Source organism: Brassica napus, chromosome C5 (assembly GCF_020379485.1).
Source record: "Brassica napus cultivar Da-Ae chromosome C5, Da-Ae, whole genome shotgun sequence".
In the NCBI taxonomy this organism is placed as follows: domain Eukaryota; kingdom Viridiplantae; phylum Streptophyta; class Magnoliopsida; order Brassicales; family Brassicaceae; genus Brassica; species Brassica napus.
In genome coordinates this window covers 49,473,913-49,488,838 of record NC_063448.1, presented here as the reverse complement: position 1 = coordinate 49,488,838, position 14,926 = coordinate 49,473,913, and the positions used below count along the sequence as shown (strand labels likewise).

The window sequence follows — 14,926 nt, the reverse complement described above, 5'->3', positions numbered from 1 at the left end:
CTTCCTCATTTTTCTAATCAATTCTTCGTTACTTCGTGTATCAATTTCGGGATAACAACAGATCTGTATCACATTCAAATCCCCATCAAACCATACATGTTAAGATATGAAGACTTCAGTATATATATGTTACTAGGGGTTTTCCGGCGCTACGCGCCGGTTTTCTAATATTAGTTATGTTTTAAAGTCGACGGATTAATTATAATTTTAATTTTTATATGAATTTGATATTTAGGTTTTTCACTGGATATTACGTAGAATTTATATAAATATGTTAAACGTCATTGATTAGAGAATAATTGGTTCATAGCGGAAATCAAATACAAAACCAATGAAGCGAACATATGTTAATGAATAGGTATGTGCACATTTATCCGAAACCGAAGAACAGAACCGAACCAAAAAAAAGTTCAGTTCGGGTTTGGATCCTACCAATAATCGAAGCGATCCTATATTTCTAGAACCAAGGAACCAGAACCTAACTGGAACCCAAATTTCTAAAATAAAATTTATAGACTTATAAATATCAACTATATTTTGTTTTAAAATAATAAAATAATCCAAAAGACTATTAAAAATCTGAAATACCTGAAAACTGAATTACCAGAATAATTTTGCTAAACCATACCAATTTTAAATTAATCTGAATTATCTAAATTTTTATTCGAAAACCTGAAAATCTGATATTTAATCCAAAACTCGAATTTTATGACTTTTTAACCCGAATTAACCAAAAATCCGGAACCAAACGGGAACTTAATTATCTCGGATATTATCCGGTTCATAACTTTGTTACCTGAACGAATCGAGGACAAAAAAAAATCAAACCAGAAACGAACGAAATTTTCTTAATACCCTAACATATCCTAAATGCTTAGGACCGAGAAGCGAATGCTTAGGACTAATCATGAGACTTCTCAAGTCTGCCATCTTTCCATTTTAAAATGTCTTTTAAAACATTATAATTAATTGGGTTTGATTGTAACTGATTTTTGCGGTCGAATTAAAACAATCTTACAAAAATAAATAAGCCAAATCTTAAGGAAACAATTAGCAGTCTAGAAGTCAAGTAGTGCATCACACTGATGCCCCTCTGTCTACCATAGTTATACAATACTCATAAATCTATGATCTATATATGTTACGCTTTAAAAAAGATGAAGAGGAAGCTAATATCTGTATATTTTATTTATGCAATACCAAGTGTGTGTATATATATTTATATGTATGCACGTTCCTCTACTCTACCGTAATGAATTCATTTCAAAACTGTTTTTATTTTCAAAATATATAATAGATTAATAGAGTTAATAGTTCTAGTTAAGGTGGTAGATTATAGTCCTAGCTACATCATTCACAATTTACAAATTGCGGAATATGTATATAACTCTGACAAATCAATTTTTTTCTATGTTTAAAGTCACTTTTACTTGACCTCATCCACAGAGGTAGAAAACCACATACTCTCAAAGTTACCGATCTGAATTAATCACCGGACTTGAAACGTAGAGCAGAGCGAGCAGACCAGTTCCGTCTACGCCAATGACTACGTCAGTTCCGTCTTAAGTCGCAGTTAAGCTTGGTTTCATCAGTCATGTTGCGTTTAGCGGCTTGCACAACTTGTGTCGCTGTAGCCATCTTGGCCTAGCTCTCTAGATTTGGGTTAGTGCCAAAGAATCTTCTGGCGAAGTTATAAGCAATGGCAAGGTTCTTTGGCTTCGCTGTCTGAACAAAGCTAATATTGCCTCTGGACGACAAATAAAAAATGCAGGAAAAACATTAGGAACCACACATATCACTGGAGAAAGATAAGCATCAATGAAGTAAAAGCAAGCAGGTTAGGAAAAAAATTCTCAGTATTTGTAGAGGCCAAAATCTGTAACATCTACTTCAACATTAATGAAGGAGCTGTCGTAAACAGAAGTCAAGCTTTTACACAGATTAAGCACTTACGGAATATGATTAATGTTGATTGGATACCTTGTTTTCAAGAAATTTTAACCACGCTTTTCCACTCAAAACGTAGCGAATCAAAAACTTGAGCAAGTCGAGAGGGATGTACATTGCGAGACTGTATAGCCATATCACTCCAGCCCATCCCCAATCGGCTCCTTCTATACGCGCAAAACTCCAGTTCGCGTAAACAGCTATCAATGTCGCCACCTGAGAGTGTATACAGAATACACGGCTATGATACTTGTTGTTATGTTTTCATGAAAATAATTTAAGTGGAAGCATTTGTTATACTATATATATACATACATACCAATTGAGCTATGAAAAATGCACCAAGTAAGAGAAGACCAGGGGATTCGACGTAGGACCAGCTACGGGACCTGGTGACGAAGATGAGAGCCTGACCTGAGATGCTAACTTGTAGATACAGAGCAGCCATGATTTGTTCAGGACTTTGACTCAATGGTCTCACACCAAACATGTTCTAAGTAAACCCTCAAAAGAGTTAGCTTTTTGAACTGGCCTAGAATTAGAAACTGTGAATAAGAGTATGTACCGAGAAAATATCAGTGTCTATCATCGCCCAGAAGAAAACTACTGTCATCAAGGCCTGGTAGCCTCTAAACATGACTCCGGTCGAGAATATTTCTATGAGTTTCCAGCTATCTGGCTGTGGAGATGGCTTCACGTTGTCCTTTGATATTGTCATGATTGCTCCTATAAGGCGCAATGATTTTGTTAGCTTTTATTAAAAAAAAAAATCACTACTAAATGCAGTAAATACTCTATAATGTAACCTCACCATTGTTTAAGATTGCTATGAAAGGCGTGAAATCAAACTCCCATAGGAGAGCAATGAACATGAAGCCAAACTGCACCATGTTACAATAGCTTTAGATTAGGATTGCAACCATCAAAACCAAATGAAATCTTGTGCTATCTACTAAGTATACTTACCACAATATGTATCGTGTTTGAAACCGCATAAATCGACACAGAAAGACGATGTCAAGATTTGAATTAGTGTCTCTGTGTAAAACTTTATGAAAGTTTTGGCTCTACTGGTAAGAACTGCACTGATGATAACGCTCAGTCCAGGTTCTGTGAGAACAATATCAAAAACGCCTCTTGCAGCATCATTAGGACCAGCAACAGCTATACCAAATATCCGCCTTTTTGAGAGCTGGGGTATCATTCACACCATCTCTTGTCATACCACATATGGTTCCTTTGTTGCAGCCTACTAACATTCTCGTACTTATGCTCTGCAAATGAACCATACGATATAGACATAGAATGTGTGGTAAAAGATATATAGCCTTTTGCTTAAGTGTATGTACCTGGAAAGACTTCTGCAAATCCATCAGCCTTTTTGATCAGCCTTTCTAGGGATGTACTCTGGGTGTTTTTGAAGTCTGCATTTTCTGGAATCTCATTATATTATTAATTACCCTCTTGCAATAATAATCAATTACAAATTCCAAAAAGACCGATCTAACATCGGAGTAGATGATGATCAATCCAATAAGAACATCAATCACACTGATTCCATTCATATTTTAAAAAATCTTAATCTTAATCTTAAATTACCACCATAGGCGTTGGGGAGCTTGGAACAACACATCGAAGAGTTTTCCATTTCATCAGCATAGACAGAAAGGCAAGACCGCCGCGCTGCAACCTCCCCCGCGCAAGGAGATCTTAACTTCTGCTTTCAGAGAATGTTGAACCAGGGGAATCTAGAACGTTCAGTATTCTTCAATTAACTGAGGCCATAGATACTAACCACTGTAAGTTATCTGAAAGAGATAAAAAAAATTGGGAAAGGGAATAAATTGAAGAGAGTTGAATACTTTCTCCTTAATTGTAGAGGGCTGAAGATGTGTAAAGGTCGTAACGATTTGTTTACCAAAGCAGGTGCGACAGAGATCGCCAAGAGTCTAAGACGACAGCTTTACATAACTTGAGCTTTATTTTCTGCTACAGCACATAGAACATGGGCTTGTAAATAAATACAAAAAGCCCTAATGAAAAAACGTAGAGGAAACGAAAAAAGTTGATTTCGTCGAGTGTTTGGTGTGCCGACACGTGTCGAATAACGCCCATCCCTCTTTGCTGAGCAGGATAGCCTAAGGAGAGAGATAACTCTCCTTTATTGTATAAGATGGTGTGTCTAAGGATTCTAAGCCCAACAAGAATCAGAAAATTTTATTATGTTATTTTGAATAACCTAACCAATACGACCACATTCCAATCAATTGAAGGATGCGATGTGGGCTACTAGCATCCTTCAGAGTCAGCGGAGATATAAAAGTCCTGACAGTAAAGCCCAATCTTAACTACCGCCTCGATATTTTTTTAATATGATCGGTCTTACCACGTAGACCCATCTGTATCCAACCATTATTGTGTGATTATTGTGTGTTTAACATCTTTTAACTTGATACTAGCAAATAATCCGAGTCTTGCGCGAGATTAAATATGTTAAATATGTTTTTAAGATTTACATTACGTATTTGTTACACGTACAATATATTATACCACATGTATTGTAATGACATCAAACATAATAATATATTTAGGTGTTTTTAATATTTTTTTTGTATATTAATAGTAGAAATGAAATTATTGGCTTTGTGAAATATATATAACATATGTGTTGGGTTTTATGCTAAGCTTAAGCAAAATATTAAATAGACTAAATGATTGTTTAAAAATTTAATTTGTTAAAAATGATCTTGTTCAAATCTGTCAAGTATTTTATTTTTTTAGGGAAGAAAATAGTCACCAATAAAAGAAAAATGAAAAGGAAACTAAATTTTGTGGGAACGGTTCGTCAGATCTATTGTCGACTTGATTTTTTTAAACTATTGATCACAAAATTTTAAATGTGAGACTTTAAAAAACTTAAGTAATTTAAATTTTTTTAAAAAATTCAAAATGTAACATATAAGAAATATTATAAATTTTATTATATGGTGAATATGATTGTTTAATTTTATATTATTAATATATATTAAACAATAATGATGAAGGATATAAAAATTGTTACAAAATCTTTACTATTCGAAATAATTAATTGCAATATATATATATATATATATTGACAACAAACATTTACAGACTCATCTTGACTCTGTAAACCAAATCGGTAACTTTGCATCTATGTGAACGACGAAAGACGGTTGTTTCCTAGCACTGCATGCTAAGCTATCCGCCCGTAGGTTCTCCGTCTGGGGTAGATGAACGATATCTGAGTTGAGAAAGCTTCTTTTTAAAAGCTTAATTTCTTCAAGGTAACTTTCAAATGCTGGTCATTCTTCTGTTTCTGAAACCATCTTCACCAATTGAGAACAATCTGTTGCAAACGTAACCTGAAACTGTCTTAAATTATTCATACATTACATTGCCCAAATTAATGTCCCCCACCTCCGAATGAAGAGGTGAAAGACAAGCCCTTACATTCCTTGCCCCTAATAAACCATCAAAACCCGGTAAAGTGTTATGTCAGCCTTGCCCTGAAAATAAATCCTTATCTTTCCATGAACCATCTATGAAACACCATCGTCCTGGAGTCGCAAGTGTGGGTCTGGTATGTACCTGATGCCCCCTCGTTTGATCATTTACAACATGTGCCTCAGCCCAAAATGTTGATTCGAATTCTGATATTTTAAGTGTGTCCCTTGGATATTTTAACTATATTTGATCATATATATTTTAATTATATTTGATAATTCCGTAGCTTTCATTTAAGGAAAAAAAGAAACTATCATTTTGTATATTAATAATTATTTTATGATTAGTTTAACAAAAAGTATAGTATATGTTTATATGGACCAACTTAATTTTCTATTAATTTTCTAGTAAAAACTAAAAATTAATATTATTTGTTTATTTTCATTAGGGGTGGGCAAAAAATCCAAACCGAACCAATCCAAACCAAACCAACCGAAGTTAAACCGATCCAAACCAAACCGTATTCTTTACATAACCCAATTGGTTCATGTTTTACTCAACCCGAATGGTTTGGTTTTGTTTGGGTTCAAACCGAACCAAACCGAACCAAATCAAGAATCCAATATATTTTTATCTATAAATATATATATATATATATGTTAACATATTGTAAATTTTAGTTAAAGTTTTGTTTTCCATTTTTTCTTAACTTCCATATATTTTTAAAAAAATCCAAATATGATTCAAATAATCCTAATACCTAGAGATTGTACTGAAAATAAAACCTAAAAACTATAAGCATCTAAATCGTAGCCATGTCGTTTCGTTCATCTTCTCCAATTTTCATTCTCTAAATTATGTAACAAAGTTATTATAGGATCAATAAAAACAAAAAAGTAGATGCAAATAGTATTTTAGTTAATAGGTTTTGGAATGCTTACAAGTCTTTGTTACGCCAATTAGATTAGAAATAGTCAGTTCTTTGCTTATTATGTATTTCTTCCTTTGACGTGGTTAAGAGTTTTGTCATCGAGCTTTAAATTGTTTTTTGTTTCATAGTTTTTTAAAGAAAACTAAACTAAATCTAAACCAAACCGAACTAAACCGAACCAAACTAAACCCAAACCGAACCCAAACCAAAGCTACTTTGGTTTTAATTGGGTTGAGTTTCATAAAACCCAAATTAACCAAACCAAACCGAACCCAAACCGAACCCGAAACTAAACCGATATGCCCACCAATTTTAGATAGTCGTCATGTCGAAACAATAGTTTCGTATTATAGTTTCTAAATAGATAATAGTTTAATAAAAAGAAGATAAAATTATTAAGACAAATCATTTCACTACAATTTGATCGGTAGTTAAAGAAGCATTAAGAAAAAATATTTCAACTTTCAAAAAAATTAGATACTTCAGTTGTGGTGAATACTTAGTTACAAGGTACACATGTATGTGTATGTAAAAAGTATATAAAAATAGTTGACAAATATATAAAGATATTGTTAATTAATATTAAATGACATTTTTGTTCAAAATAATACATGAAAGATAAAATTAAAATTAATTTAAAATAAAAAAGACCTTGACATTAGTCAATTTTTCATAAAAAAATAAATAAATTTGTATCCGTAAATAGGGGTGGACACATATCGAATATATGGGTATTTGGAAGCATTCATGTCGATTCGATCTTTAGCCACCTAGATATTCGATGACTCGGATATCCGAAATGTTTATAGAATTTTAAAGAATATCCGATTTGATCCGTAAATAAAATTAAAATTTAAAAAAAATTGAAAATTTTAATAATATTTTATTACAAAAAGAAAACATTATTTAACTTTTTGAATTCTAGTACCTAATATAATAAATTTAATTCATAAAATATTGTAAAACTGTCATAAATTATAATATATATAACATATATATATAATTCTTTACATATATGTATATAACAGATCGAATTAGATATTTGTGTCCTAGAAATATTGGTATTTGTGATTTGCTTTTTTTTTGGATATTGTATTTTATTTATTTGTTTCGTAGAGTTACGGATATCCATATTTTTTAATTCAAATCACACTACAAGAAAACAGTGGCATACCGAGGGAAAAAATCGTCGGCATGTCGTCGGAATAGCGTTATTCCGACGACATACCGACGAAACAAGTCCTCGGAAATAACTACTCGGAAATTAATTTCCGAGGAAACTCCGAGGACCACCAGTTCGTCGGAAAGGTCCTCGGAATATACCGAGGGAGAACTTCCTCGGGATATTTCGATGGACTTTCCGATGGTCCAATACTCGGAAGTTCCGACGAAATGTTCCTCGGGATTTTCATCGGAAATTTCCGAGGAACGGAGCCCTCGGAAAATTCCGAGGAAGGAGTCCCTCGGTATATTCCGACGACTTATTCCGAGGAAATGTTCGTCCGAAATTTCCGAGGGTTCATTTCCTCGGAATTTCAAAAAAAATTATTTTTTTTTAAAAAAATAAAATTTTTGAAATTTAAGTTCAAAAATATAAAATTAAAATTAAAATTGAAAACATATTAGCTAATATTCAAAGTTGTACAAATAAAAATAAAACATTCCGAGTTTTTGAAAAAAAAAAAAACTACGGGTCTTGCACGTTCGGGAACACCTCGTTCGGGTACATCCTCTGCATCTTCTCCATCATTTGCTGGTTCAGCCTCTTCTGTGTCTCATAGCCAGCCTGTTGAGCCGCCATTTAGGTCTCCAACAAAGATATGCGATCATCCTTGTCCTTCAACTAAGCCGTAAGTACTTCTGGATCAACAAAGGGCGGTGGTGCAGAAGAAGGAGGAACCGACTGGGAAGGACGACCCAAACCGACCAAACGTCCCTTATTCTTTGAAACCAACTGAAATAGAAAATAGCCAAATTTAAATAATATAAAAAGATGATAAAATAAAAAATCAAGAAATAAATGAATTGAACTTTAAAAAAAAGAACTTACCGATTGAACGATTTCGTTGATTCGAACCCCGGACAAGTTGGTCGAAGCCGTCGAATCGTCATCCTCAGTTTGAAGCTAAGACACTTCGTCTTGCACCTGAGTTTGGACCAGGGTGACCACTTCCCTCAAAACACCATCATCACTCTGGCCGGTCTTCTTGTTGGTATACGCCCTCTTCATTAGGGCGGGATCATCAACCGGCTCACCATCATTTTCTTCCGCCTTGAAAAAAACATAAATTAAAAAACATTAGAAATTAGAAGAAATGCACAAAAAATAAAATTTCAAAACTTAAATAATTGAAGAAAAAGCGGCTGAACTTACCATGCGGTCCCCCAGAGTGGCAATAGATTGAGCACCCAAGTTATGCTTGAAGACGCCTTTCCCTTTACGCTCGCTCCTGCGGTTGGAAGAAGTTTCTTTCGTCTCTTCCTTATCCCAATGCACACACAACTCCGTCCAGGCCGTGTTGTTCATCGACTTTGGGACCTTTTAATAATAATAAAAAAATAGTTTAATAAATTAAAAAATTGTTTAATAAATTAAAAACAACCTTGTTTATTTCTCACTTCTTCTTCCACTCGTGGATCTGCTTCCCATTGTTGTCTATAACTTTATGGACGAAGTGGTGATAGATAAAGAGCGTATCATCGGAATTCGAGTTGAAGTTGCTGAAAAAAAACACAAATAGTAGAAAATTTATATTAAAGATTAAAAATATAAGTAAAAAATTAGAATACTTACCGCAAACTGACGAAACCACAGATGCTGCTTGTCGGTAGGGAAGTCAGTGAAAGTCAGATGTCCCTTGTCGAGGGCTGAGTACATCATACGGTTGATCCATGCGTTGATCTCGTTTCCGGATCGGTTGAACCTAATAAAAAGAACAAATTATTAATAATGAATCAAATTTTAATGAAAAAAAAATACGTTTAATTACCATGTTTGACCCCGTCCATGTGGATACGGAGTGAGATATGGAAGATGGTCACGACCGGGCTGTCGAACCAACTCCGCAACACTCACCACTCCCGGAGGACCCGGAGGAGCTGGAGCGGGTGCAGGAGCGGGAGCGAGAGGAGCTGGAGCGGGAAATAGAGAGGGAGCTGAATGGTAGGAGCTGTGGGGCGAAGCGGAATCCTGAATCTGGCTGGAATCCGAGACTGGCTCCCCGTACCACCACGACCACGACGCAGTCGAGGCCAGGTCTGATAATCATTAGACCTGTAAATTAAAAAAAACATATATAAGAATTAGTTCTAATAATTTTAATAAATAAAAAAACATATTTAAAAAATATTTTTAATCACAAAAATATAAATAGTTTAATAATTACAAAAAATAGTTTTAATAAATAAAAAATAGTTTAATAATTACAAAAAATATTTTTAATAAATAAAAAATTGTTTAATAATTACAAAAAATAGTTTTAATAATATTAAAAATGTTTAATAAATATAGAAATTTATATTATATATATACATTTTTTTTAAATCCCAAATAATTGTTTTTAATCACAAAAAAAGTTTTATAGATATTAAAAATGTTTAATAAATATATAAATGATTTTATAATGCAAAAAATAGATTTTATATACAAAAAACGTTTTCATATTATATATACATAATTATCAATTAGATTTTTATAACCACAAAACTAATAAAAACTAAAAAAAAAATTCCAAATCAAGTGAATACCATAATCAAACTCGATTTTACACAATCCTACCATTCACCCTAACAAAAATCTATATATATCATTGCAAAATCATCAAATCTACTTAAAAACCTAACAAATCTAACCTAAGAGAATGTGATAGGGTTCATACATGATCAGTGACAGAAATTGAAGAGGATTAGGGTGGATTCGCCGGAAATCGTGGAGAGAGAAGGGAGGAATCGGCGGATAGGAAGAGAGCTTCGGCGGAGAGGAAGAGAGAAATGGGGAAGAAGATCTGGTTCGACCTAATAAAATGAGGCGTTCGACGGAAAATGTCCGTCGGAATTTCCTCGGAATGATTAAATATTTCGGTCGAAATTTCCTCGGAAATCATAAATTCAATTTACGCGAAATATTTGGCGGCTTGGTTTACCCGGTTAAATGAAAATATTCCGAGGAACCATGTTTCCTCGGAATACCCTCGGTAATTACCGAGGAAATTCCGAGGAAAAAGGGTTTGGGGTTTCAAAACATCGATTTTTTTTTGTCGTATTTCATTTCTTATACAATTGTAATGCATACCATTGAGGATTCTTTCTATAGATGATCATAAACCATGAAATAACAAAATTTCAAAAATAATTGTACGTATTCCTTTTACCGTTTATTAAAGTGTATAAGTGTTTCTTTTATGTTGTGTGGTTTTTGTTCATGCAATCGTAAAAGTGTTTGTTATTGGGTAAAACACCAAAGTTTGACTTCATAATCTGGTTAAGACACTTAATGAAGGTTATATACGTGTTATTCAATCCGCAAAACGTTGTTTTCGGTTAAAAATCCCTAGTTCCTCGGAATTTCCTCGGAATATTCCGAGGGAATTCCGAGGGAATTCCGAGGAAACCCTTATCTTCCTCGGAATTCCGTCGGAATATTCCGAGGAAATTCCAAGGAAAAAGACTCTATAATCAAATCCCTAAATCGACAAGGTCTATTTCGAGGAAATTCCGAGGAAAACCTATCTTCCCTCGGAATTTCCTCGGTATTTCTATTAAAAAAAAAAAGTCGATGCTAGTCTGTTTCCGAGTCATCATCACCAGATGAATCTGAATCTGGATCTTGGTGAAACTCTCCAATCACTGGTTCATCCTCTACGTGAACGACGGCTTCCTCTCCGAAGTCGGTTAAATCGACTACAAGGCCAACTCCAACTAAATCTTCTGCTGCACTTAAGTTGTCGGATGTGCTTGGTTGTAGTGGGTTTTCCAGCTTAAAACTTCCCTGAACTCGGCCTCTCGGGTTTAGTCTTGTAACAGTAACCCATGGATCATCTCTGTTCCTTACCCGGGGGTACTTGATATAACAAACCTGTAACATTAAAAAAATTATTAGTAAAATTATAAATTAATACACATGATGATGAATCATTCTGAATAATTAACATTTAATTACCTGATCGGCCTGAGAAGCAAGAATGAAAGGATCATAATATTGCAGCTTTCGCCTCGAATTTACTGATGTAACACCAAATGCATCTGTTCTCACACCTCGATCTAGAGTGTTGTCGTGCCAATCACAATAGAAAACAGTACAGCGCAATCCAACTATGCCCAAATACTTGATTTCCAAAATCTCATGTATGTGTCCGTAGTATACATCATCTCCTGATGCAGAACAAACGCCAGCATCATAAGTCGTACTCGAATGTCTCCTCTTCTGAGTTGTGAATGCATATCCTCGAGTAAAAAATCTCGGATATGACTTCACAACAAAGTTTGGTCCAACGACCATCTCGCGTATCCAATCGTCAAATATTTCACTTCTGGCCAAACCAGCAGACATCTATTAATAGCACATATATATGTTATATCAATAAATGTGAATTAGTATAAATATGTGATAAATGATATTTTAATTTGTTTAAAGCACTCACATAAGTAAACATCCATCCAGCAAATTCTCTCTGCTTCATTTCTTCTAGTTCGTCCTCTGTGGCGTATCTATATTCGAACCACTTTTCTGTCATGAAAATCCTGTACATATGATGACAATAATGTAATTAATTAAGATTTAAATTTCAACTTGTTAAAATAAAAATTTGTAAGCTAATTTATTTACCTCTCATATTGAAGAACATCTTCGCAGTTGGTGAGCAAATATGTTTGCAAATTACTACGCTTCTGCTCAGTAAGTCAATGGTCCTTTGGTTTTCCGCTAAGTCATCCAACATCTCTGAAAATGTCTGGAACCGTAACATGATATGTTGCCCGTTCGCCTCTATCATCATGTCGAACAGGTCTTCTGTTTTTGGTCTAAACTTCTGCTGGAAAGTAGTACTCGGCAAAGTTTGAAGTTTCTTCATTGATCATCTGTGTGACTATAGAACCTTCCACCCTACTTAAATTTTTCACCATCTTCTTCAAATGGAACATATACCGCTCATACAGATACATCCATCTATACTACACAGGACCACCAAGTTCCAATTCTCTTGCCAGGTGAATAACAAGATGCTCCATAACATCAAAAAATGAGGGAGGAAATATCTTCTCAAGGTTGCACTGAATCACGGCTATGTTAGTCTTCAAATTTTCAATACCTTCAAGAGTCACTGATCTCGTGCATAAATCGCGGAAGAAACCACTTATCCCTGCAATTGCTTCATGAACATTTCGTGGTAATAGTTCCTTGAAGGCAAACGGAAGGAGGCGCTACATCATTACATGGCAATCGTGGCTTTTCAAGCCAGTAAACTTTCCTTCCTTTCTGTCGATACAGTTACGCAAATTAGATGCGTAACCGTCTGGAAATTCCACATCGTTTGAAATCCAATCAAAGAACGCATCTTTTCCCTCAGCATCAAGTCGGTATATGGGAAAAGGAGCCCTACCATTCTCATCAACATGAAGTTCTGAACGAGCACATATATCAACTAAATCCAGTCTTGACTTCAAATTATCCGTTGTTTTACCTTGAACATTAAGGATCGTGTTTATGAGATTGTCAAAAAAGTTCTTCTCAATATGCATGACATCTAAATTGTGCCTTAGCAGATGATCCTCCCAGTATGGCAGATCCCAGAAAATACTTTTTTTGTGCAAGTTATGTAGGTCTCCAACAGCATCTACCGGAAAACGCTCATGTCCACCGACGTCTGGCGTCCTTTCTGCACCAAAATCTCTTAGTTGTGTCTTCAAATCTTTCCCACAAATTTCCGGAGGTGGACTGTCAAACACCCTCTTGTTCTTCGTAAACAAATTTCTACTCCTACGATATGAATGATCAGGTGGTAGGAATCTCCTGTGACAGTCAAACCAACACGTTTTCCTTCCTTGTTTTAGTTGGAAAACATCAGTGTTATCTTGAAAATATGGACATGATAGCCTTCCATGCGTTGTCCATCTAGATAACATACCATATGCTGGAAAATCACTTATTGTCCACATTAGTACTGCCCGCATTTGAAATTTTTCTTTACACGAAACATCGTATGTTTCAGCACCTTGAGCCCATAGTTGTTGCAACTCATATATTAATGGCTGAAGAAACACATCAAGTGATCTCTTAGGATGCTCAGGTCCGGGAACGAGAATCGAGAGAAACAAAAACTTTCGTCGCAAGCACAAGTTTGGGGGTAGGTTGTATGGTGTAAGAATGACTGGCCATAGAGAATACTGTCTTCCACTCTTGCCATACGGGCTGAAACCATCAGTACATAATCCAAGGTAGACATTGCTTCTCTCATACGCAAAGTCAGGATACTTTGATTGGAAATGCTTCCACGCTTTTGCATCTGAAGGATGTCTGATCTCACCATCTGTTGAGTGCTCCGCATACCATCTCATTGGTTGCGTTGTGCGTTCAGACAGATACAACCTCTGCAACATTTCCGTCAAAGGTAAATACCACATCCTTTTATATGGCACTGGAACTCTTCCACTCGTATCTTTATAACGAGGCTTCCCACAAAATTTGCATGTAACCTGCTGTTCATCCGCCCTCCAATAAATCATGCAGTTGTCGCTGCATACATCTATTACCTGATACGATAAACCAAGACCAGCTACGAGTTTATGAACCTCGTAGTATGAACCAGGAGCTACATTATCCTCGGGTAGAATACCTTATACAAAATCAGCAATCGCATCCACACAGTCTACAGCCAAATTATAATCTGTTTTAATGCCCATCAATCTTGTAGCAGATGAGAAAGCTGAATGACTATCTCTGCAACCTTCGTACAATGGTTGCTTTCCAGCATCCAACATATCATAAAATCTCTTAGCTTGTGCATTGGGTAAATCTTCCCCTCTAAAATGATCATTTACCATCTGCTCAGTACCTACACCATAATCTACATCTGTTCTAATTGGTTCTTCTAATCTAATCGCTGGCTGAGGTTCGCTAGTACTACCATGTTCATAATCAATTTTCCCATGATGATACCAAATTTTGTAACTTCGTGTAAACCCACTCAAATATAGATGAGTCCAAACATCCCACTCTTTAATAACCTTTCTATTTTTACAATTAGAGCAAGAACATCTTAACATACCTGTTTTTGCTTCCGGTTGTCGGTGAACTAACCCCATGAATTCGGTTATACCTCGTTGGTATTCTTCCGTAAGCAATCTCGTGTTCGGATCCAAATGAGGTCGATCAATCCAAGAATGAAAATAATTTGAAGAAGACATGTTTTTTTATGAATCAAATTCGTGTGTAAAGAGAGTAAGAGGGAGGACGAAGATATGGAGTGAATGAAGAGGAAGAGGGGTGCTTATATTTATAGTTGAAATCCTGCCGACAGACCGAGGAAATTCCGACGGAATTCCGACGCCAACGGCTAGTTCGTCGGAATTTCCTCGGAATTTTAAAAA

General features: G+C 35.2%; 1 protein-coding gene across 5 annotated transcripts; it reads right to left on the bottom strand.

The window, feature by feature from the left end:
- Window positions 1-1,253: 1,253 nt before the first annotated feature.
- LOC106439512 (ATPase 5, plasma membrane-type-like) lies at window positions 1,254-3,970 on the bottom strand. Of its 5 annotated transcripts, none has more exons than XR_007323521.1 (9): window positions 3,810-3,970; window positions 3,547-3,722; window positions 3,297-3,380; window positions 2,914-3,221; window positions 2,759-2,828; window positions 2,513-2,673; window positions 2,267-2,440; window positions 1,954-2,163; window positions 1,254-1,747 (listed from the first exon to the last, which is right to left on the bottom strand). XR_007323521.1 is itself a non-coding variant. In XM_048756972.1 (9 exons), the coding sequence occupies exons 5-9, from the start codon at window positions 2,817-2,819 to the stop codon at window positions 1,736-1,738; spliced, it is 591 nt and encodes a 196-aa protein (XP_048612929.1). In that variant the 5' UTR covers window positions 2,820-2,828; window positions 2,914-3,221; window positions 3,297-3,380; window positions 3,547-3,722; window positions 3,810-3,969; the 3' UTR covers window positions 1,254-1,735. The 5 variants fall into 5 exon arrangements, 1 of the variants encoding a protein (XP_048612929.1); XR_007323520.1 differs by having other exon boundaries at window positions 1,981-2,163; window positions 3,297-3,371; XR_007323522.1 differs by having other exon boundaries at window positions 1,981-2,163; window positions 3,297-3,371; window positions 3,547-3,755; window positions 3,866-3,941.
- Between the last annotated feature and the right edge of the window lie 10,956 nt (window positions 3,971-14,926).

Bases quoted from the DNA above. Each gene is read 5' to 3' on its own strand.
- LOC106439512 (XM_048756972.1), bottom strand. From the start codon at position 2,819: ATGTTCATTGCTCTCCTATGGGAGTTTGATTTCACGCCTTTCATAGCA. The intron at 2,441-2,512 runs GTACATACTCTT...GGGTTTACTTAG, and splicing joins TAGACACTGATATTTTCTCG to AACATGTTTGGTGTGAGACC. The intron at 2,164-2,266 runs GTATGTATGTAT...ATACACTCTCAG, and splicing joins CATTTTTCATAGCTCAATTG to GTGGCGACATTGATAGCTGT.